Source organism: Pieris rapae, chromosome 22, assembly GCF_905147795.1.
Source record: "Pieris rapae chromosome 22, ilPieRapa1.1, whole genome shotgun sequence".
NCBI classification, from domain to species: domain Eukaryota; kingdom Metazoa; phylum Arthropoda; class Insecta; order Lepidoptera; family Pieridae; genus Pieris; species Pieris rapae.
Genome location: NC_059530.1, coordinates 4,241,692 through 4,263,785, shown reverse-complemented (window position 1 = coordinate 4,263,785; position 22,094 = coordinate 4,241,692). Strand labels below are relative to the sequence as shown.

Here is a 22,094-nt window from a genome sequence, read left to right as displayed (position 1 = left end):
AGGATCCTCCCTTTAGTTGAGAGGAATAGCAGCACCACGATCCACTCACTGGAACATCCGGTCCTTGATTGTTCCTTGTTGAAATTGTGGGGCTTTGGGCTTTTATGGGGAAAACCCTGCTAATAAAACAACCTCATTTAATTTTTAAAATATCAGACATTTTTATTTCAAAACATCACCTTTCGTTTCCAGTGGGGACTGGGGGCCCTTTGTATAAACGGGCTCCTTGGCTGCAGGCCAAAAAGCCTTTAAGTAGATCCGCCGTTGCTTTCTCCACATCACGAAACCAATGCGTACTTCACATAAAATCAAGATTATGACGACGACAAGCGACCTCATCGCTTTCAAGCGGGTCCTTAAAAGGCCAGCAACGCCCTCGCGAGGCCTCTTATATTGACAGTGTCCATGGGCGGCGGAAAAAAGCAATCTCCTATTAATAATATAGTTTATAGACCTATTTAATTTTGATCAATGTAAACAAACTACATATTTATTTTTATTACTACGGAGGTTTAGAATAACGTAAATACTGTATTATATTGGTGTGTTGGAAATAAAAAATATGTTTAAATATATATATATTTCTCTATATATCCAACATTTCCTCCATCCGAATGGAATATGGTACATCATGAACTGATGTCCAATTCACAGTGTTAGAACGTGCAATGACGTCATCTACTAATTCTTCTCTAAACTCCTGCCATCTTCTTTGTGATGTAAACTCCTTAAAGAGCTGCTTCTTTGTTGGTATCTGTGTAAGAAATAAATTAAATTATCAACGTATAGATAGATAACTTTCTGGTGAAGAAGTGTCAAAAATGTTTACATAAAAACATTTTTTCTGAAAAAAAACCATAATTTGGGATTGTACCATAATTTGGAATATAACAAATTCTTTAACTGTTTAAGTTGACTTTTGAATCTCGGGTTCCCTCACGATATTTTCCTTCACTCACGCTAGTGTCAAAAGCGCACAAAAAAGTCTATTTGTGCTGTCGGGGCTCAAACCTACGACCGACCTCAGGATCGCACGCTGACTTTAACTTGGAATATATCCTAGAATATTTTTTTGAATTTTTTGGTTAATTAAACGCTTTAAATCATGTAAATTGTATCTCTTCTATTAAAAAAAAAGTACCATGAGGACACATATGTATTAGTTTAAACCCGTGACGCCCTCTTGAACATACCTTTTTCTCCAAGTAATGTTCAATCCTTGTCCATATATTAGCTGTGTTTCGCTGTAAGAGCCAAATTTTTGGTAGAAGCATACAGTCAACAGGCGTAAGCGCGACAATTCTTCTATCACGCATATTCTCACCAAAACCAAAACTCGAACCTGGGTTTAGCTGGCAAACCTAACAAAACAAGACCAAATTAGGCAGAGAGTTTTCGCAAATAGCACCACCAAATGCTAAAAGTTATACAGATGTTTTTTTTCTATAGGAATTGCGATGTAATTCTTAAAATATCTTACGATACAAAGGTATAGAGAATAGAACAAAATAGTCTTAGAGACAATTACAAAATTATCCTTAAAATTATTAAGTTTTTTTAGAGTCACCTGCATAAAATATGTACGAAGATTTTGTGGTGGACGTGGTAATCCTATTTTCTCAGAAATAACACTTAACCTGTGAATTATATGTAATTATGGGTACATACATACTGTCAGTTTATTTTTTAATATCTTATATTATATAAACATGGTTTAGAAATAGTTTTCAAGATATAAAACCTTTTTATTTTTTAGTTTCCAATTTTTTTAAGCCAAAATACTTTTAAAAAAAATTGTATTTGACTCAAGTAATTATTATTTTTGCCATAAGCCAGCATTAAGTAATAACATTTTTATAATTCGTCGTGTTAATTATTTATAGATTATGAATAATAGAAAATCAAAGGAAACTAATCGCAACATAATAAAAATGATTAAAAACAAAATAAATTTACAAAACAATCAGAATTGTACACATGGGGAAAGATAAATATATAAACAAATCGAAGTAAACAATGACGGTTTTACATCTTAAAAAATAAATTTACCTTATTTTTAAGTACACAATTTAAATAAGAATTTAATATATATGACATTAATTGGTAACAAATTTTCTGTCAACTGAAACGTCATTGTCATAAATTTTTATAAACTGTTCGATTAGAAGATTCCAGACCTGGCTGTATGGACTAAAGTTCTTTGCCTTTCCCATTAGGGATAAATTAATATAATCATCATCATATAAACTGTTGGCATGAAATTATTTCAGTGGTGTCCTCGTCTTACAAAATCTATTTGACTTGGGTCATTATTACAATTAATAATTTACATTATAACAAGAAAATACCTCACTGAAGGCCTTAATACTCCCTCTCCATATCCCGACGGAGTCAGAAAATCGCGTGATTTAGTTTCAGTAGATGCACTTTCTCTGCTTGTTCTAGGTTTATCTTCTACAATTTGTACACTATCGTGTCTTTCGGAATCTTGAGATCCTCTTTTTGTAGTACTCGAATGTTTTAAAATGCTGGCTTTCGCGTCACTTTTAGCGTTTGGGTCTATGGCTTTGCTTTCAACTGAATCGCGACCTTCCGTACTCTTGCTCTCTGCTTTTAAATTCTTGTACGCCCCAAAATATTTTGTGTCGAAATCTTGTTCGCTCTCTTCTTTAGGTACCTTTTAAGAGGTTTCCGGTTAAACTCTTGTTACGTACGCTTTATTGCTATTCAGATTTCGATGAATATTGGTAAAAATCGTGGAGTAAAATTTTAGACTTGGTTTAAACGTACTAGCAGTTCAGAGTTTTTCTAGGAGACTCTTAATGAGGTCGTGGTTCGATCCCCGGCTCTGCATCAATGGATGTTTATGGGTGCATTCAAACGATGAAGGAAAACATCGCGAAGAAACCGGCATGTCTTAAACCCAAAAAGTTGACGGCGTGTGTACTGCTATACTGAAGCGTGTGATATACTGAAGACTGATCACCTACTAGCGTATTAGAAAAAAAGAATCACGAAATAGATTCATAAAATTCCCACCCAGACCTCAAAAAATGTTGCGCCACTGTTTTTTTTCTTTGTTTGACTAGACGAGTTTATATGTTTTAATATGTGCCATTTTCACATTACATACACTACATTAACTGTATCATAAATATGCCTAAGCCCCATAGATAATAAGAATAAAAAGTTCTTAGTAGTCTATAAAGTATTGTAATCTGTGCAATAATACATACATATGGATCGTATAGTGAATAATAATTGCGACCTAGACGCCTCGTAACAATCACTTGTAGAGACTCAATCATCTGACATCGGCCTGATAGGATGAAGTAGACAAAATTGGCCACACCCACGCCATCGCCGAGTAATGTCTCGTTTACTTCATAGGACTTCATCTTCGCAACTATGCAACCTTCACGACGAGCCACCTACCAAAAATAATTTAATTCAAGGAGACTCAAACTCACTATTCGCGAAATGAGTTGACAGACACAGATGACGGTTTTTTTAAATATTGTTTACAGTTCACGAAATTCCCTTGCAAACGGTATCTGTCATATTCTCGCGTTGGTCATCAATATCTCTATTAATTATTTATCAACGCTAATATTAGGGAGGATGATTCAGTTGAAATCTTTCAACAATTAGCCTACACAAACATGTAACCCAAGATGTAAATAAAATATCAATAAAATTCACTATATGGTGTACACTGTGGACACTGTTGATGATAAAGAAAACTGATGTACTAGCTTATAGTAGACATCTAAAAAATATTTAATAAAATAAATACCCAAGCGTAAAAAGCCGGGTTTGAACTCTAGTTATACATAGAGATCGAGGTATTATTTATTCTTTTTTTTTTAACAAAAAACCAGTTTATTGACAGTCCTTCTCTTCCGTTCTATGCCCTTGATTTGAGAACCAGCAGTAAATGTTAGAAGCATTTCGTGTATATTAATTTTTTGACGTTCGTTACGTCGTTCGTACGTTAAGATTTCGTAGAATTCCAGAATATATTCCAAAATACGTGAATTTATTTTCAATTAAATTATTTATTAATTGAGCATTGTTGTTTTACAGAACCTGGTAAGGAAGATAGTGGGGAAATTATGTACAAATATCTCTACAATAAAAGAAAAACTATTAAACGAAAGATTTGACTATGTATGCCACATATGCATATATAAAGATAGGTCCAGCCCAAATAAATCAAATTTTAGTCTGTGTAGCTACTTAGGGTACATCAAACATTTTTATTTTATTTATTAACACTTCGTCGCAGAAAGATAATTGACATAATTAAATGAAAAGAGAGACAACTGGCGGCCTTATCGCTTTCGAGCGATCTCTTCCAGGAAATTACTGTTGCAAAAAAATGCAAAAAAATTAGATAAGGTAAGCAAGAAGTGCAGTACATAATATTCAATTCAAATGTAAAACAATTTTAGATCAGTTTCAGGAGAGGTAATGTTTGTACATAGGATATTTAAATAGAGGAGCTAAGCTAATAGAGACAAGAAGTGAGCCTCCTGCCCGTTTGCCCCCTGTTCTATAAAAAAAAAGTGAATTGCTTACAAAAATATATACAAACAAATGAAAACACTTAGTCACCTTACCTCATCAAGGGCATCAAAATAAGTAAACGCTGACATTGCGCGACGCACTTCGTCCCACTGCTTCTGAACAGATGCTTGCAGAACATTCTTGAAGTCTTCCTTCATCAATGCAAGGAATTCGCAATGACCTAGAATATTAAACTCGATTGCATACGAAACTTAGAGCTAAGCCTGACTTACAAACGTCATAAATGTATTAGATTTTGACATACAGAAGTCAGAATCTCGTTTCTGAATCTCACCTTAAGTCTTACTGTCAGTGGATTAATGAAAGGAGCTCAGAGTCAAGAGCTTAACCAAATGCAATACGTGGTAGTACTGGTATAACAATATACGGTTACTAAGATACAATATCGAAATAAACAACGTATAGCTGGGTGGCTAAACACGCAATTTTGTATGAAACGACTCACAATTAATAAGTAATTAGCCAAATAGACGATATAACCCAAAAAATAACACGTTTTCATGGTAGCAAATTTGCGAAGTAAAAAAAGCGATCAAACGAAAACGTTTCATACGAAATGTTACCTTTTCGATTGCTGGTTCATCGGGGTGATTTTAATTACAGAACATTAGTTAGTAGTGGATATAAATGAAATAATGAAATGTTAATTGCGATGTAAGGAATGAATTAACAGTCGAAGAGAGTGCCTGCGTCTGGGGTATACGGTCGGGGCGTAACTCCCATGGTTTAGTTAATTACTATGAAACGAATGACTGCAAAGTAACAGTTAAAGGAAGTTCCTATGTCTGGCTATACTCTGAGGCGTAGCTCCCATGATTTAGTTAATTACTATGAAACGTATGACTGCAAAGTAACATTTAAAGAGAGTGCCTGCGTATGGCTATACTCTCGGGGCGTAACTCCGACTATTTCCTAATTCTAAGAAAGCCTGTGTGAGGAAAATGTACAGCCTTGGCAATACGTAGGCGTACAATACGCGTAGTAAGCTATATTGCTAACCTTTGCCTAATACGCTAGGTAATTAAGGGAAAGGCTTATAAGTATACATAGCACGCAGAGGCAGTCGATTCTCGGTCCAGTTAAAAGAATTTTCTGTTTTCATTATTTTTCCATATATATATTTTTTAAATTTATAAAATTACAAGATGCGAGTCCCCTACGAGATATAATATATGATTGTGTTCTAGAGAAAACAATATTTTTCCAAAGTCAGCGACAACATGTCTAACTTTTGTATTATATAAAACCAGCCCTTCCAAAACTACAGCAACGAATTTATTGCGATTTTCTATATATATATATATCTATAATCTTAATATACCTATATAAATATCTTATATGTAGGATGCTTAATGAGGAAAGTTTATAATTTTCAAGGTTCACGGGTCACGCAGGAAGTCGCTTGTATTTTTATTTATAGAACTAGCAAATTATGACGTTCGCTTCTTTCTTGAAGGCCTAAGTAACTGGTAGCTATAAAGAGGTTGTGCGCGGCAGAAAGTGTATTAAAAGCATTGTCAAAGGCCAGGTGTCGAGATGGAGAGAATGTATTTTTTTTATAGAACAATAAGCTCACCTGATGTTAAGTCATACCGCCGCCCATGGACACTCTCAATGCCTCGCTAGTGTATGGCCGGCCTATTATGAATTGTACTATAAGGTTTATATTTAAAGCTTTAGAGTATGAACGGTATTACTTTATACCATATAGCGGACTCGGCCAAGCGTTGCTGTGGCTAAGGTTTTTGTTATATTACATAGTAGTAAATCAATCAAGGGAAGCCGTAGGAGAACTTATGTGAAACGTTGGTACCACGACACGGACCTAAACTAAACTACCTTTAACTCAGCGCCATCTGTTAGAATTGTATCAAATAATAAACAAATGTTATATAATGTTATCGTAATTTTAGTAAGGATGCCTATTTTTTTTGAAAATGAAATATAGCCTATGTCACTCAGGAATGATGTAGCTTTCCAACAGTGAAAGAATTTTTCAAATCTGCCAAGTAGTTTCGGAGCCTATTCAATTCATACAAACAAACAAAAAATCAAACCTTTCCTCTTTATAATATTAGTATAGATAGGGGGGAAAACGGGCAGGAGGCTCACATGATATTAAGTGATACCGCCGCCCATGGACACTCAATGCCAGAGGCTCGCAAGTGCGTTGCGGGCCTTTTAAGGATTTATAAAATCATCACCTATAAAATAAATAATCAAAAATATAATTGTCTTGTAGGTATAGAATAATTTGATATAAAAATCGGCGACGTATTCGTGAGCCCTCTGGCAGCGAGTGTCCAAATGCGGCCATGTCATCTGCCATCAGATAAACGTCCTGCCTTATTGCCATGTATTCGATAAAAAAGTATAACATACCACTGGTAGTAACTGTCGCGGTTCTGGGTATATTATGCAGCAGAGACACTTCACCAAACATATCCCCTGAGTGCATCACACCCACTTCTATAGACACATATTGCTGTAACAGCTCGTCAAACACCATTTGACTGACTACAACATCGCCAGTGATGATGAAATAGAGGGCGTGAGCTTCCTGATGTTGGCGAACGATAGGTCTGCCTGGACCATAATACTTGAAATATGTGACGGCAGCTAACTTTTTTTTCACATGCTGTAATGCAAATAGAATAGGTTAACCATAGAATCTAGAACCGTGTTAAAATATTTATTAGTTAAAATTTATATACATTGAATATCCTATTTTCAATTATACAATTTTAAAATAAACATGACTAATTCTAATTTTTAATGCATGCACATATGTAATAAATAATCATATAACATACTTGTTTAAAATATATTAATCAATATGGAAATAAAGAGGCTATAATAATAATAATAATCTAAGCAACAGACTCACATTGGGATACCGTTTAAAGCATTTCAAACCTCCAATAATGCGAAATATATACTTCTTCTCTTGGTCAGTCCTCTCCTCTGCAGGCTTATTTAGAAGAGCTTTGTCCTAAATGAAACGCGAGACAAGAATGAATAACGAAAACGGCGCGAAACGAGGAAATACCTCACGCTTTGTCACGTGATCATTTTCATACAGATTCGATAAGCGTTAGTGGGTCACGCTAGTCAAAAAGTGGTTTTGTCTAAATTCGTTAACTTGTGACGAATTTAAATATGTGGTGATATCACAGAGTAAGTTGATAGAAATTAACTATTCCCACTATAATAGTAGATATGTTATCGTAATTTAGGTCCAATCCCTTGTAAGATTATTTGATATATTTTACCTTTAAGAGAGCATATAGAGAGTAAAACCAAAAATATTTGTTAAAATATTATAAGATATTGTTTTGGCGGGGTTGAACCTTTTGGTAGCTAGAATTGCAGCTAACGTATTATATGACGTATTATAGTTAGTTAACTCGACAATCGTATTTAAGATATTAATTGAAAATCACGTGTATGGTCAATAACTGTTTCTTCTTAGCCTTCCCGCGCACAGCTTGTTCGACCCTTCGTTTGACGTCATCCAGACCTTCGTAATGATCCACAGCCTCAATCAGCCAATAGGCATTTGACATAACCATTCGACCCAATGCGCGAAACAAACATTTTGCGCGAAACTTCCTTTTCATTAATTCTTCAGGATCCTAAAAGTTCATTTTTTATTATTACCATGGATATTAATTATCCAATAATCCATTTTTTTTTTTAATTTAAGTAATCACCAATTCCTTCTTTGGTCCACCACGTGCAGCCATTTTTAGAAAAATCTAGCGTTGTGAGTTAATAATAAAAATAAGAATTGTGTTTAATTAATAAATATTCTCAAAAATAATAATTATTGCGTACAGAAATTGAAACTGTCATATGTCAAACCCATAACCCATTACCCATAGAGGAAGGAATCTATTAATTTATTTATTGTCATAATTAACCATGGGAGTTATAAATTAATAACGAATATGTCCGTGTATGAATGAAAACACCAGGAAGAGACACCTTATTCACAGTCTTTCTTTTTTCTTTTGACGTAAACTTATTTTTCAAGTTATGATACTAGATGCCTATGACATTTAAAATTTAAATAACAGTAGTTTGTGTATCGTTTCAATCGATTATGTAACGTTATTTGGTCGCATTATAATAACAAGATTATAAATTATTATTTTGTGTAAATGGTGGTAATATTTTTTTAATATATACTTTTTGTAATTCATTGCTTATTTTGGCATCAATTAAAGTAATAAAAGAAATGATTTTTAAGAATGTTTCAAAGAAACATTAAAAACCACAAACAAATAAAAGAACAATATTATTTTGACACATAGTCCAAAATAAAGAAATTATTATAAAGTGTATAAGTAATTCGCTTTAAGTGACTCAAATCGCGAAATGCAACGTGGTCCAATCGTATAATTATCTTGGGGCTCAGATTTCAAGTAATGGCGGCTGCATCGACGTGGTCAAAAGACGTATGGGCGTCACAAGAACGGCGATGGACAAGATGCAAAAGATATGGAGAAACAGGAATATAACAAAAGCCACGAGTCGTCCAGGGGAAGGCGCGGCAGGTCACCTACGCGTTGGACTGATCAGATCAAGTCAGCCTGAGAGTCACTGAATCAGTATAGCAGGATCACCTCTAATAGGCAACGATGGCGGAATGTCGTGAAGCGCATCACATCTGCCTCCTTCTATTACCACTACTACATAACGATCACGACCGCTCTGTCAAGAGAATGAGAAAAAGAATTGTAAAGTGTACTCTAAGTGGTGTTTTATTTCAAATTATTCAATAAAATTTTGCACATAAAATAGAGAAGAAAACATCGACTGTGCTACAAAGAGGCAGAACAAATTGAGAACACAAATTACGATTAAATTACAAATAGACAGAGATAATCTTTAGCAATGGCAATTGGCACCGGATGGGTGGGTTTTGGGTTATATTAAGGTTGAGTGTAATTTAATAGTAAGTAAAGAATTGATGTAAGTCATAAAAATGTAATACGAAATATAACAAGATTATAAAACGTGCATCTTATGCATTACATGGGCATTTTGTCATATTTTATATCCGTATACCCTGTACATTGTCCCTGAGTCCTTCTAAATTTGCTTGTGCTTGTAAGCACAGAGGGCCGAAATTCGACTTGGACAAGAGCTCGATATTATGAGGAATTACAAAAATAATTTTTATTTTGACACGCTCTGCTACCCACTTTTTAGAATTTATTTATTACATATGTGTTTTTTATTACAATAGTTATAACATTTTTAGGTAAAAATTACTCGACTCGAAAAAAGTTTCATATTTCGAATATGAAACAGTGTCAATTTTTTTTCTTTCTTAACCTTTAAATGAGACGGGGCTTAAATAAAATCCATTTTCGACAATCGTACCCTACTAACGCCAAATGAATTTGTAGGAAGATAGTCACGTGACAAAACATGAGTCCTTAGTGGGTCACGCCAGTCGCAGAGTGATTTTGATTCGTCGATTCAAACTCCCTTTAAAAGATGTGTATTATCCCAACAATGTCTTACAGGTAGTGCCTAGCATTTTGTGGACCAATTGGGATATCAAAATATTTTTCTAACGATTATTGAGTCTTCAATAATTTACTATATCTCTAGATATTGTTGCGCAAATTTCAATAATAATAATAATGAAAAGTGTGGTAGTAATCGTCTTTAAGAACTAAAAATATTAAGTTGATACGCGAAATAATAAACAACAGACTACGAAGCAGACTGCAATACTTAAAAACCTCATGTTGGTTAATAGTCTTAACTCTTAAACGACAATCGACAACTATATGTTTACTCTGTGACTTTTGTATACACACAACAACCTGCAAAGTGAGGCTTCAAAATAATAAAAAAATCCAATTGTAATTAATGGTAGTGTGGGCTCGTTAGGGTATTTACTTTATTAGATTGTAAATTATTAAGACAAGTATAGTCGTTTTCATTTTAACTAATTTAATGGCGAAAATGTCTCGCAAGCGTGTGGCTAATTTCACACCCGATGAAAAGGCAGTGTTAGCTCAATTAGTACATAACAGGCCCGTAATTGAATCCAAACATACCGATGGTAAAACGATACAAAAGAAAAAAGCAGCTTGGGAGACATTAACAGTGGAGTTTAATTGCAAAACACATGTGCATCAGGTTTGTCTTTCAGTCACGTAGAAAGTGTTTCCCAACTTTGTAACAACGGATTAACTTTAAGTAGATAAAAAAAACGTTTGTTTCTAAACGTTGTAAATATCTTTTACAGCGTGATACTGGTACTTTGAAAAGGGCTTGGGACAATATGAAAGCCCACGCTCGAAAAGTAAGAGCTAGCCAATGTGGGGAATTAAATGAGACTGGTGGGCTACCAGATTTTAAGAAGTCACCCAAAGAGGAAATCATCTATCCCATGGTTGACGAGGTAATATATTAATTATTACAATGAATAAATAAAAATGTCTATATAAAATTAATTATTTTAATCTTTCAGGTGGAACCCCTGAAATTTTGTGAAATTACCAACTCTGTTGATAGTGATGGAGTTTTATTAAGTTCTAATGATGAGTCACAAAATGAAAATATTGACCTGATAGGTTAATTCCTTATTAATAACTATGTAGTAGGACATGCATGTAGTACCTATTAGCATTTGAATTCTGAGTAGAGTAGATTAATATTTTAGGATAAATGATTTTTATTATGTAAAATCAATTTTCTTTTTTAAATATTCATTATGTAATGTCTGCTAACATTTTTAGAACCCAATGATTTGGATATAACAAACCATCAAGACCAGGAAACTAGTCCTGAGTTTACGCAAAGTTATTCTAATGATGTGAAGAGTAAGCATTTGAAAACAGCAGACTATATCAGGAAAGAAGCTATAATAAGAATCAAACACTATGAAAAAAAGAAGAAAATGGAAATGAAAATTTTAGAAGCACAAGTAATTATTATCCCATTATTATTAATTTTAATATAAGTACCCTATAAAAAAGTCTCCAAACTCAAACAAGATTGAAAAAATTGTTGCCTAAATTTATGACATATTTTTTATAGTTGGAGACAGCTGAATCGGAGAAAAGAGCTGCTATCATGGAAGAAGAAAGAAGTAGAATACGTTTAGAGATATCTAAAAAGGAACTAGACAATTTAATGCAGACTACAAGAACTTTCCCTATGTAGGCAAGTAGTAGGTCAACCTTATGTGCCTTTCAACTCAAAACAATTATTGTTTTTCAGGAATCAAACCAAGAGCCTCAAGTCACATACTATGTATGTTACTAAATTTTATATAATACTTTTATTTTTTAAGAATTACATTATGTGTAAGAAGTATTTTAAGAAAAAAAAATATGAATTAATTTAATCTTATTTCTTTTATTTACTCAAAATATTTGTCCACAAGTGACTGTCTAAACAATGTGCCGGAGTCATTATTTTCTTGTGACAAATCCACATCAACTAATTCCTCATCACGATTTAATGTTTCACATATTTGCAAAGAAATATTATGCAGTGTTGCACATGCACAAACAACAGCAACCACAGTTTCAATTTTTATTGCCATGCCCTCTTGGAGGCATGGAAACTTTTTTTTCCAGTCATCAAATGCCCTTTCCACAACATTTCTTGTCATGTTATGACTCTCATTGTATTTTTCTTGTGCATGTGAAGTTGGTGTCAGAAATGGCGTAAGTAGCACATTACTTACAGAATAGTCATTGTCGCCAAGTAAAATACCCTTAATTTTCCCCAAATTAAGTTGTTGCTTAAGAGCACTGTGGTTATAAATAAAACTATCATGAGTGCTTCCAGGCCATCAAGCAACCATATTATAGAATTCCAAACTTGGTCCTACTACTGCCTGCACATTGATTGAGAAGTACCCTGAGCTATTTCTGAAAACCTCAGAAGACAATCCACCAGGGTTTTTTATTTTGATATGTGTACAGTCTATACACCCAATTACTCCAGGAAAATTAGCAATATTGTAAAACATGCGTCTGAAACAATGTAATTTGTCGAATTACATTAATTTCTTTCAACAAAATAAATATAAATGCATAAATTGTGAGGGTGTAAACTAAATAATACATACTTCACTTTGTTAACATCTTCAAAGCTTGAAGGAAATTTAACAAATTTTTTCATTTTCTTTGCTAAAGCATTTGCAACTCTAGTGACTATACGAGACATAGACTGTTGGCAAATATTCATATCATTGCTATCGAGTTTCTGTGAAGATTAAATACAATACTTGAAACATGTCAAATGTTTAAACGTTAAACATTCTTTATTAGACTATAATGAATTAACCTGAAAACTACCAGTTGCGAAATATCGTAATGTTAATAAAACCATAATTTCAGGAGGAAAAGGCAAGCCCCTTCTGGAGGTGGCTTTAAGATCAGGCTCTAATAAAGGTATTAAAATATTTTTCACAGAATTTTGCGTGAACCCAAATCGAGAATGAAATTCAGCAACTCTATATTTTATACTGATATTTAATTTACAATTCACGACTAAATGGCTATAAGAATTTCGCTTATAAATTATATTTAATATTAGAGTATTTTAATTAATCATTATCTCTACTGGTGTAAAAATGTAAACAATCATAGATAATAAACTATACACTATATAAACAAAGGGCACTAGCCAAATAGTCATGATTTCATCAATATACACAACATGTGAACACACATCTGTGGTCATCAACCGATTTCCTAATTATTCTGGATCAACTTTCTTTCAGCAGTGAATTAAGTACGTTCTGGAACTTTAGTTTCTGTATATTTCAATGGCACTACTTATTACTAAATGTCTAAATTTCTGTAACTGTAATACTTATTAAAAAAAAATGTTTTCTAAGAACAAACTTTGTTTAGCTATAACTGCAAATCAAATTAAGAAAATCCCATGGCGTATGCTAGGCAATATAAAAATCTGAAATAAATTTTGATGCTGTTGTTTTTTTCGTTAATCCTTTTGATAGGCCAATCAAATTTGCATTGAAATCATCACGTGACCAAGAGGGAGCACATAATATAGAATATATTTTTATTCTTGAATCTTGGCTAGATTTTCTAATCTCAAGCGCAACAGTATTTTGACAGTGTCAAATTGTGAAATGTGAATTATCATTTGTCAGCGTCTGTTTAAGTGTATTCAATGAGTTGCTAAAAATTAAAAATTAAGTTCCAAAATCTCAATTGCTGAATTCCAACTGTTGTATTTACTTTACAGATAGTACAAGTTTTATATCAATTATTTCTACAATACTGCAGCAACAGACATCATGGTAGGACTAATTATAAATGTCACTTGAATTTTTTGTAACTTACCTTTTTTTCTAATGAGATATTAACTTTTTTAGAGTTTCGGACTTCCCTCTGTGAAAGTCAAAGCAGAGCACGATGCTAATTTGTGCAAACCTATTAATGAGGGATCTTTTGGTGTACCTGATCCAATGATCGCCGGCTTGACATCAACCCGACACAAGTTGGCTGTGGCACATCCTCTTCAAGTATCAGAGAAAAATGTAAGCCCTAGAGAATGAAAGATTTTCGCTAGTAAATTATTTTGCAAAGTCCTATACTATATACAACTCAGGGGGGGGCTCATAACCCAGTGAGTTGGTTCCAAGACTTAGGTGTACCACTAATTGAACATGTTGATTGATTTTATTTCAATATTTAGTCACCATAAAGATTTTATGTAACCACATACCTTCAATATTTAATTAATATAATATAATAACTTTGCATGGTGGCAAATGTATAAGTTCTTGACTTGAACAAGACTATGTGACCCCCTCCTGGTGCCAAAGCTGTATCCGCCCTTGTATTACATACTACTATGTCAGTGGATAGGGGTAATTTAGTGAATAAATTATTGTATACAATTTTAAAATGATTCTAATTCATGTTAGAGAATGAAATATGGTTCTGGCTTTCAGTATTACCTAAATGAAGAAAAGATGAACATGGCAATGCTCAGAAACATACAAGGTCTTCATGCTCCTTTGAAGTTGTCTATGGAGAAAAAGTTTTCCAGCAAGGTAAAGACTAGCTATGCTCTTGATGCAATTGTAGAAAACTTGTATTTCTATACTTTGAATTTTATTACAGGTTGGTCGATTGCCATTCTTGTCAAGCTCTAATTTTCAGTCAGAAGTGCTGACTGGAAGGTACTTAGACATTGGTTTTGAAGATATCCTCAATGTACCCGAGCTCTGTGAGGTCGCTGGACAACCACATGCAGTTGTTGAAAGATCTTTAGGCTTACTGTAATTCTGATATAGGGTATACATTTTAAATAAAACAATTAAAAAGAAAACTAATTTTCATTTACTATATCTAGAATTCTTAGTTTACATATTTTTTTGACTTCATTTATTCCAGTTTCGATTTCTTGATCTCGGGAATTCAGTATACGACTATTTAGTCCATCGATGATTGATTGTACCTTATTTTCCCTTGCGCAAATTATAAACGGAAATCCGAATTTTAATTTGTACCTAAAAAAAAATAACCACTCCTGAATCCCATAAAATTTACTAGAATTGCATTTTTAGTAATACCTACCTTTTACAACATAACATACAGTAGACATTTCTAATAAAATTACCATAATTAACATCAGTGCTGTATATTGCATGATAGATATATTATAAAGTATCATCAAAATATGGCTGGCAAATAAGCTGTAAAACAATTTATTGACAATATTATGTAAGACTGATGTTAAGGATCAATAAGTGGCGGCTGTGTCCAATTATTTAGCATGAATGTAGCGCCATCTTGTATAATTTTGTTGTATCACGGCCCTTATTTGAAATTGAAATCTAATAACGTGTAACACGCCATCTATTGATAGTAATTATAAAACTCGACAAACTGATAATTATAGTTAATTACATTGTATATTAATAGATTGTGCTTGTTGCCATTTCGCGCTAACATGATTTGGTCGATTAATGAAAATTATGCCCACTCTGGAGACATCTGACGTAAATCAAATTTTTCTTTTGAGAACAATGGTTTGTTATTTATTCCTGACATATTTTATATTCTTAGCCAAGTGATTACTAACCGTTCGTTACATGCATTTATAATTGATTTCTGTTCTGCATTTATTTTATCCAATCCAGCACTTTTTTGTTCTTCTATAGACTCTTTCGTTAGCTCACCGAGAGCTGCAAGGCGTCCTGCCAGATCTGGATGTGATTTGAGTATACCTAGCTTTTCTAAAACAAATAGTTAATTATGGATATATTAAACAATATTAACCTATTTAGTTATTTCAGGAATTTCCCTTTTATTTTGTATCACAGAACTAAAATCAAATTAATATAAATAAAACTTTGTCTTGTCGATTAAATATATACAGATATGTTTACTCAAAGCATGGCTACCGGAAAAACATTTTGTTATTAACTACATCTTAAAGTGACTTATTAATAGTATAGAATAACTACATACAGAAGCATCCCAGACACGTTTGACATTCGATATTTAAAATCTCAAACAATATAAAAATAATAATCTACAGCTACGTTTTTCTCTATTATCTTTTCTCAGTGTTGTCGTGTTACAATTATGACAGAGTTATAAATATTCACCTTCAACACTAAGATTGTCCAAATATTTGTGGAACTCGGTACAAAGGTCGGCTAATCTGTTGAAAGGGCGTTTTTTCTTTACCCACACGGCGGCGTCTTTACACAACTCTATGACATTCCCAAACACCCACACAAAACGGTCATCAGGCATAGAATTCACTTCAGGCACACTATACATTTTGGATCTGAATGCGTACTGAGATCGACATGGTAGCAAACATTGACTCATAGGTCATTAGTTTAAATGATAGTGGACGGAGATAATGCTTATTACTCGACTCTTTAGTGTGATAATAATGAATACTACGTCACCGACATTTATGGGTAAATCTCTGTAGTCTATGATATGTATGAAAGCCGCCAATGAGATATGGATTGAACATATTCTGTCTGAAGCTTTTAATTATCTATGACATCAAACATGCCGGTTTCCTTTACATTTATAGAAAGAAAAATCGCAACTACATAGGTACTTCATTCTGCATACTTCTGCAACTAAATGTTTTTGAGGGTTACCACTATGGAACCATCTATATTGAAGTTTTTCCGAATCAATTCGCATTTCCCTTAAAAGAAAGAGCAATGCATTTACCTAATTTTTGAGGTAGTGTCAATGGGCACCCAACATTAGGTGAGCCGCAACTGTTCGAACGAAGTAAATTATTTACTTATTGTGAGCGGAATTCAAAAAATACTAATGTTTATGTTTCAAATCAAGTTCTACCAACAAAGCCAAATCATGTATAATGGTAACTTCAAATTATATTTGGTAGTTTGCGCACTGATAGCACACGGTAGCACCTCGCCAAGAAAAGCGCAAGAGTACCTACCTACCTAACTTTTGTCGTTTTTCAACCCTAATAATATAATATACTTACACTTAGGATAATACTATATATGTAGATGTTTTAACTTTTGATTTTGAGACTATGGATTGACAACTGTTCATTAATTTTATTGTCTTTGGCCATATTATCTATATCACTCAGGATTCTTAGTTTTTCAGTTAAAAGTAATAAAAGTCAAGCGTATTACTTGTTTTAAATGATAAGTTGTTTTTCGGTTGGTAATGTATGGGAATTTCCATTTATGGAGATTGGCGGGTAAGAATAGACGCTAAATTACAATTTTTTTTGCTTCACTCACAGTGGTTGCCTGGAAGAGATCGCTCGGAAGCGATAAGGCCGCCAGTTGCTCACATTTTTATTTAACTATGTTCAATTTTTATAATGTAATGTAATGAAGTGTTAATAAATATTTTTTTATCATAATGGTAATTGGCATATTGCATTCATAATTTACGTGTAATTAGACTGTATTTCTTTTCTGTATTTACAAAATGTTATATAGTCTACAAAAGAATTATCAGCTTCCCACTGAAATTTATTCAAAAAACCGATTTTCCTTTCGTAAATCATAGAGTAAAGAGGAACAAACGCGACATTTATGTGTCAGTTGTATTGCGCGGGGGATAAATCACATTGCTAAACCGAGATGGCGCTAACTGCCCCTTGGGGAACGCGACGCGGCAAATTGTCGCGGGGGAGCACTCAACACCACTCGCTGTATGAATGCATAACCAATTTCTCTGTTTCAAATTACAAACCCAGATACGAGTTTAAAATTTAACCAAAGTTTTAAACGGTATTTATGTTACAGATTTTTTCAACATATATTACAATTTCATATTGAAACTGTCCTTGTTTATAGCCTCGTGGTATCAATGTATGACTCAGAGGCAGTAGCTTCGAAACCTGGCAGTACACCAATGGACTTTCTATATGCGCATTTATAACTTACTCGCTCGGTGAAGGTAAACATGGTGTGGAAACCGGCATAACTTTGACTCAATGTCGACGGGTGTTAGGCATTGAAGGAAGATAATCTGCAAGCCTACTAGAAAAAGCCAATGATCATCTAACACAAACAGAAAACACCATCATCGTCATGAATTATCATGATAAAGAAAATCATTTGTGATGTAGTATTCAATTTAAAACATCTAGTAGTAAAAATCACTTTCCTGTGGTGAAAGTAATATAAGAAACATAATAATAACTTTAATGCAATACATAATATATATTATACATAATTACCTCATCAATAAGAATTGAACAATTTATAAGACTAATAAAAAAAATCCTTTAGGGACAATTTTGCGCGCCATTGTGTGGCAGAATATGAGAACGATTGTACCTTACATATATTTGTACCATATTCTTGCAATATATTATTATTAGTAAGGGTAGGTTCTGATTGCTAGACTCCTATTGTAACATTTAATGACTGTTTAAATTACGTTTTTTTTTAATTTTACTTGCCAATTACCAAAATCAATATAAATTGATGGTTTTTAGCCTATTACATTACGTAACAAACACGTTACAATGAGGAAAATCAGACTTATGAGAACTTATGAAGGCGCAGCGCTAATCAGATCAATGCAACTTCCTCACAATCGAGTAGCATGCAATATCGTAGCATACAAATTACGCGGGCACTGTTTGTACTCAAGAAGTTGCATGGGTTTGCCGAGTATCCAAGAATATGCAATGTAAATACATCATTATTAAGGATTTAAAAAAATATATAATATACGTATATGCTGTGAAAAAGCGGCAGCGACAAAAATGGCTTTCAAAACTTAGTACTTATTGTTTTTATCACTGATATGACAGTAGTATGACAATAGTAGGTAATAATAAGGTATGATTGAGCCACATGGTGTATATGCCCCAGCCGGGTACCAAGTTCTTTTGTTCATGGTGAACAAAACCTTCGTGAGGAAACCAACACATCTTCACATCAATAACAAATAGCCGAAGGCACAGACTAAGAGTTGTAGCGCCACTTCTAGATTAGCTTAGTTAATTAATAGATAATAAATTATATATTGTGTCTGTTCGCGCGCTTTATTCTATTAGTCAGTAATTATCAAACACTTTGTAAGAATATAAATGAAACATTTGATATAAGGCCCTTCCCAGTCCCCAGGGGATTTGTGACCCCATGACCCCTTTGCCAATATATGAATTATATTAATTTATGAGTCCTCAAATTGCAATGAGCGCCGGAAATTGCGTCAAAGCTTAATTGTGACGCAAACGAGCACTAACTGTATTTTTTATCGAGACTTCATAATTTAAATATCTATCATATCCTGGCCTAAGTTTATATAAGAACTGACGTAATATAATCGTATTTTAAACCTATTTATAAAAATCAAATAGCTATTTTCTTATAATATGCCCCATATTGGGCAATGGCATTTAAATGGGCAAGAGGCTCACCTGATGATAAGTAATATTATACAAGCTTTTATTATTAATCTTAATAAAATAAAATAATATTAATCTGAATTAATCTTGTATTTACTAGACACGCTTCACGAGACTGAAACACGACCTGTGTTAATGGCACTAAAAGAAGAAATGAATTCTATATTACTTTAATAATTCAAACAAAAGTGTCTGATTGGGCCCAAAAATACAAACAACTCCCAGATTTGTCTTTACTATAAAAAAATGCACTCTTTATTTCATAACTAATCTACAGTGGGACTACAATCAAAAATCCTGTGCTTGCACATCATCAAATACGGCCATACCGTCATTCAATTTACTTTTAAAATCGTTATGGCGTATTCATATTTGTCTAATCCGAATATTATACAAATAAACTACAAAGCGAGTAATATTTGTATAAAATTTAATTCGTAAAGGAAAATTAATTGATGTGATATTTATGAATGTATATTGATTGCCCCGCCCTAACTAAATTTAGAAACTGTATGACGTAAACCTTTTTATATCTAATGAGTTATTATGAATCCTCTCAGGTCACCAACACGCCACGCATAAACCAAATTTAGTCTCCAACTAGATTCAAAATAGTAAGTCGTACCTACCACAGAATTGGACCATTTTGGGAAATCTAGAGCGACATCCAAGAGAGCTTCCAGGACAGATCAGCTTCTGGATCTGGTCTTCTTCGTTGGATACCCTCTGCCCCACTTGGGGGACACCGGACTTCAAGTCAAGCCAGTACCTAAGAGCTTCTACCCTCGAAGGCTAAATATATAAATATAGAATGAATGTCGTAAGAGAATATTTACGGTAATAATAATATTTAAAACAGTATACTTTGGTACGTGGTTAAGTTTATATGTTTTAAATGTCTGTCATCTGTATCGTATATGTGTGAGCAAGATCACTAGATAACTAATATGAGGGTGAGTTGCAAGAAAGTAAAACCCCAAGGATTCCTAAGCCCTACAGACGTACCTTAACACATAAATAAAAATCAGCGGCGCTACAGCCTCTTTAGGTTCTGGCCTCAGATTTCTGAATCTGTTTCATGATCATTGTTATAAGGTGGGTGGACCATAGAACGCCACCGTAACGAATAAACAGTTTTTATTCATTAATTTACTAGATAAATGAAAGAAACAAATTATTAATTAACACTATGTTTTATTGTGGTATATAAAATATATATGTATATATATATTTGTTATAAATTATTAATCAACACTCTGGCTTTTAGTCAGAGATAGATAGTTAAACGTTTTTGACCCTACTTTATTTAAATAGAAATGCTAACATCATTATTGGATATCGATCTTTAATCAACTGTCTAGAGATTCAATTAACTCTCTGATTTACTATACTGCGACATATCTAATAGTTCTTAATTTACGTTCAAGAATGTAAGGGACAATGTATGAAAATAAATGTATTAATCCAACACTTACGTAATTAGGTGTATCTAATAAAACGACACAATAGTTATTTAAATTAAAAACGGACACGGAAATAAACTTTGACTACTACTAACCTTAGTTACTTCATAATTGGCCACCTGGCTTAATTTTAACAATTAGAAAAATTAGTTTTATGAAGCTTCACGCGGCATTGTTATTAAAACGTGTGTCAATTCCTGTCTTTATAATTACTTTTATTTGCCACATAACATTACGACTGTGACACTCTAGAGAAATCAAATGTAGCTTTAAAATTATATGGAAACAATAAACATAAAAGCTTTGGTGTGCGCGTCGCATGTGATTGCTGTGAATTAATTAAATGTGCTTTTCATTAGGTCTAATAAATGCCGCGCTGTCCGCCATCTTGTTTATAAGCGCGGCAACGCTGACGTTAGGGCGGAGCCATGAGCACAGATAACACAAAGCTCTAAGCCCTGAGCCGATTGAGTCACCGCCTTGCATACCTGCCTTTTAATCCTCAAATATTCGGATTTTTCTTAATCTGTCGATCAAGCCGCATCACATGCGCCGCTCGACCGTTTTATTATGTATTTAATCATTAATTCTTTCTGTGTATCTTTTTAATGGGGTGCTAAAATTTTCTTTATCTGTGAGTTGTAAACTTTGAATATTTTAATACGTCGTCGAGCTTCTTAAATTACCGTGAACTTTCCAACAAAACAATTAAAAGAAAAAATACTACAACGTTAAAAATATTTTCGTTTCTTTCAATAGTGCTACTTACTTTACAGTAATATGATGTGTTGGATGTACTTTTTTCTTTATATCTAAAGTAATCTTAAATTTTACACAGACACACCTAACCATTCAATAGGCACAATTTATAGAATGTACGCACAAATATCTAGGTAAGTATATTGTAATAAAAACTGAAATAGTTTAAAAAAATACCAAGTTTTAAATATATAGGAATTCTAATCTGCATTGATTGGTTAGTATATTAACATCCACAACAGCCTGCGGAAGACATAGTTTTTTTTAATACTGATAAATACACTACGATCATAGATAACATGGTAAACAAGATGCTCGCCTTGAATAAAAAACCTCTAAGTACAAATAAAAAAATTAATACAAATTTTATCC

At 33.3% G+C, this 22,094-nt stretch overlaps 5 protein-coding genes across 5 annotated transcripts; 2 read left to right on the top strand and 3 right to left on the bottom strand.

Moving 5' to 3' along the window:
* Nucleotides 1-586: 586 nt before the first annotated feature.
* Nucleotides 587-8,423, bottom strand: LOC110997029. Its single transcript, XM_022264973.2, has 10 exons — nucleotides 8,304-8,423; nucleotides 8,034-8,225; nucleotides 7,478-7,582; nucleotides 6,973-7,228; nucleotides 4,623-4,750; nucleotides 3,237-3,431; nucleotides 2,349-2,677; nucleotides 1,568-1,637; nucleotides 1,194-1,361; nucleotides 587-754 (listed from the first exon to the last, which is right to left on the bottom strand). The coding sequence occupies exons 1-10, from the start codon at nucleotides 8,334-8,336 to the stop codon at nucleotides 587-589; spliced, it is 1,644 nt and encodes a 547-aa protein (XP_022120665.2). The 5' UTR covers nucleotides 8,337-8,423.
* Nucleotides 8,424-10,400: 1,977 nt separating this feature from the next.
* Nucleotides 10,401-11,889, top strand: LOC110997022 (myb/SANT-like DNA-binding domain-containing protein 3). Its single transcript, XM_022264960.2, has 5 exons — nucleotides 10,401-10,752; nucleotides 10,862-11,017; nucleotides 11,087-11,189; nucleotides 11,355-11,542; nucleotides 11,656-11,889. Exons 1-5 carry the CDS (start codon nucleotides 10,567-10,569, stop codon nucleotides 11,779-11,781), a joined length of 759 nt encoding a protein of 252 aa, XP_022120652.2. The 5' UTR covers nucleotides 10,401-10,566; the 3' UTR covers nucleotides 11,782-11,889.
* A 67-nt stretch (nucleotides 11,890-11,956) lies between these two features.
* On the bottom strand, nucleotides 11,957-13,173 carry LOC110997021 (putative nuclease HARBI1; the record flags this gene model as incomplete). Its single annotated transcript, XM_022264958.2, is given in 3 exon segments — nucleotides 11,957-12,602; nucleotides 12,698-12,834; nucleotides 12,916-13,173. Coding segments are annotated over 3 exon segments (1,017 nt in total), but the record flags the coding sequence as incomplete, so codon positions are not given.
* A 550-nt stretch (nucleotides 13,174-13,723) lies between these two features.
* Nucleotides 13,724-14,937, top strand: LOC110997036 (proteasome maturation protein). Its single transcript, XM_022264981.2, has 4 exons — nucleotides 13,724-13,900; nucleotides 13,976-14,140; nucleotides 14,558-14,659; nucleotides 14,730-14,937. Exons 1-4 carry the CDS (start codon nucleotides 13,898-13,900, stop codon nucleotides 14,889-14,891), a joined length of 432 nt encoding a protein of 143 aa, XP_022120673.1. The 5' UTR covers nucleotides 13,724-13,897; the 3' UTR covers nucleotides 14,892-14,937.
* LOC110997035 (2-oxo-4-hydroxy-4-carboxy-5-ureidoimidazoline decarboxylase-like) lies at nucleotides 14,932-16,495 on the bottom strand. Its single transcript, XM_022264980.2, has 3 exons — nucleotides 16,223-16,495; nucleotides 15,694-15,847; nucleotides 14,932-15,118 (listed from the first exon to the last, which is right to left on the bottom strand). The coding sequence occupies exons 1-3, from the start codon at nucleotides 16,449-16,451 to the stop codon at nucleotides 14,938-14,940; spliced, it is 564 nt and encodes a 187-aa protein (XP_022120672.2). The 5' UTR covers nucleotides 16,452-16,495; the 3' UTR covers nucleotides 14,932-14,937.
* Nucleotides 16,496-22,094: the final 5,599 nt, after the last annotated feature.

Excerpts from the sequence above, each read along its gene's own strand:
- LOC110997036 (XM_022264981.2), top strand. Across the intron at positions 14,141-14,557 it reads TTCAAGTATCAGAGAAAAAT|TATTACCTAAATGAAGAAAA; the intron begins GTAAGCCCTAGA and ends TCTGGCTTTCAG. Across the intron at positions 14,660-14,729 it reads AGAAAAAGTTTTCCAGCAAG|GTTGGTCGATTGCCATTCTT; the intron begins GTAAAGACTAGC and ends ATTTTATTACAG.
- LOC110997035 (XM_022264980.2), bottom strand. The coding sequence starts at position 16,451 with ATGAGTCAATGTTTGCTACCATGTCGATCTCAGTACGCATTCAGATCC. Across the intron at positions 15,848-16,222 it reads GGACAATCTTAGTGTTGAAG|AAAAGCTAGGTATACTCAAA; the intron begins GTGAATATTTAT and ends TATTTGTTTTAG. Across the intron at positions 15,119-15,693 it reads ATAAATGCATGTAACGAACG|GTACAAATTAAAATTCGGAT; the intron begins GTTAGTAATCAC and ends ATTTTTTTTTAG.
- LOC110997022 (XM_022264960.2), top strand. The coding sequence starts at position 10,567 with ATGGCGAAAATGTCTCGCAAGCGTGTGGCTAATTTCACACCCGATGAA. Across the intron at positions 11,018-11,086 it reads TCTATCCCATGGTTGACGAG|GTGGAACCCCTGAAATTTTG; the intron begins GTAATATATTAA and ends TTAATCTTTCAG. Across the intron at positions 11,190-11,354 it reads TGAAAATATTGACCTGATAG|AACCCAATGATTTGGATATA; the intron begins GTTAATTCCTTA and ends TAACATTTTTAG.
- LOC110997029 (XM_022264973.2), bottom strand. The coding sequence starts at position 8,336 with ATGGCTGCACGTGGTGGACCAAAGAAGGAATTG. Across the intron at positions 7,583-8,033 it reads AACAGTTATTGACCATACAC|GACAAAGCTCTTCTAAATAA; the intron begins GTGATTTTCAAT and ends CGTTTCATTTAG. Across the intron at positions 3,432-4,622 it reads ATTTTGATGCCCTTGATGAG|GTGGCTCGTCGTGAAGGTTG; the intron begins GTAAGGTGACTA and ends TATTTTTGGTAG.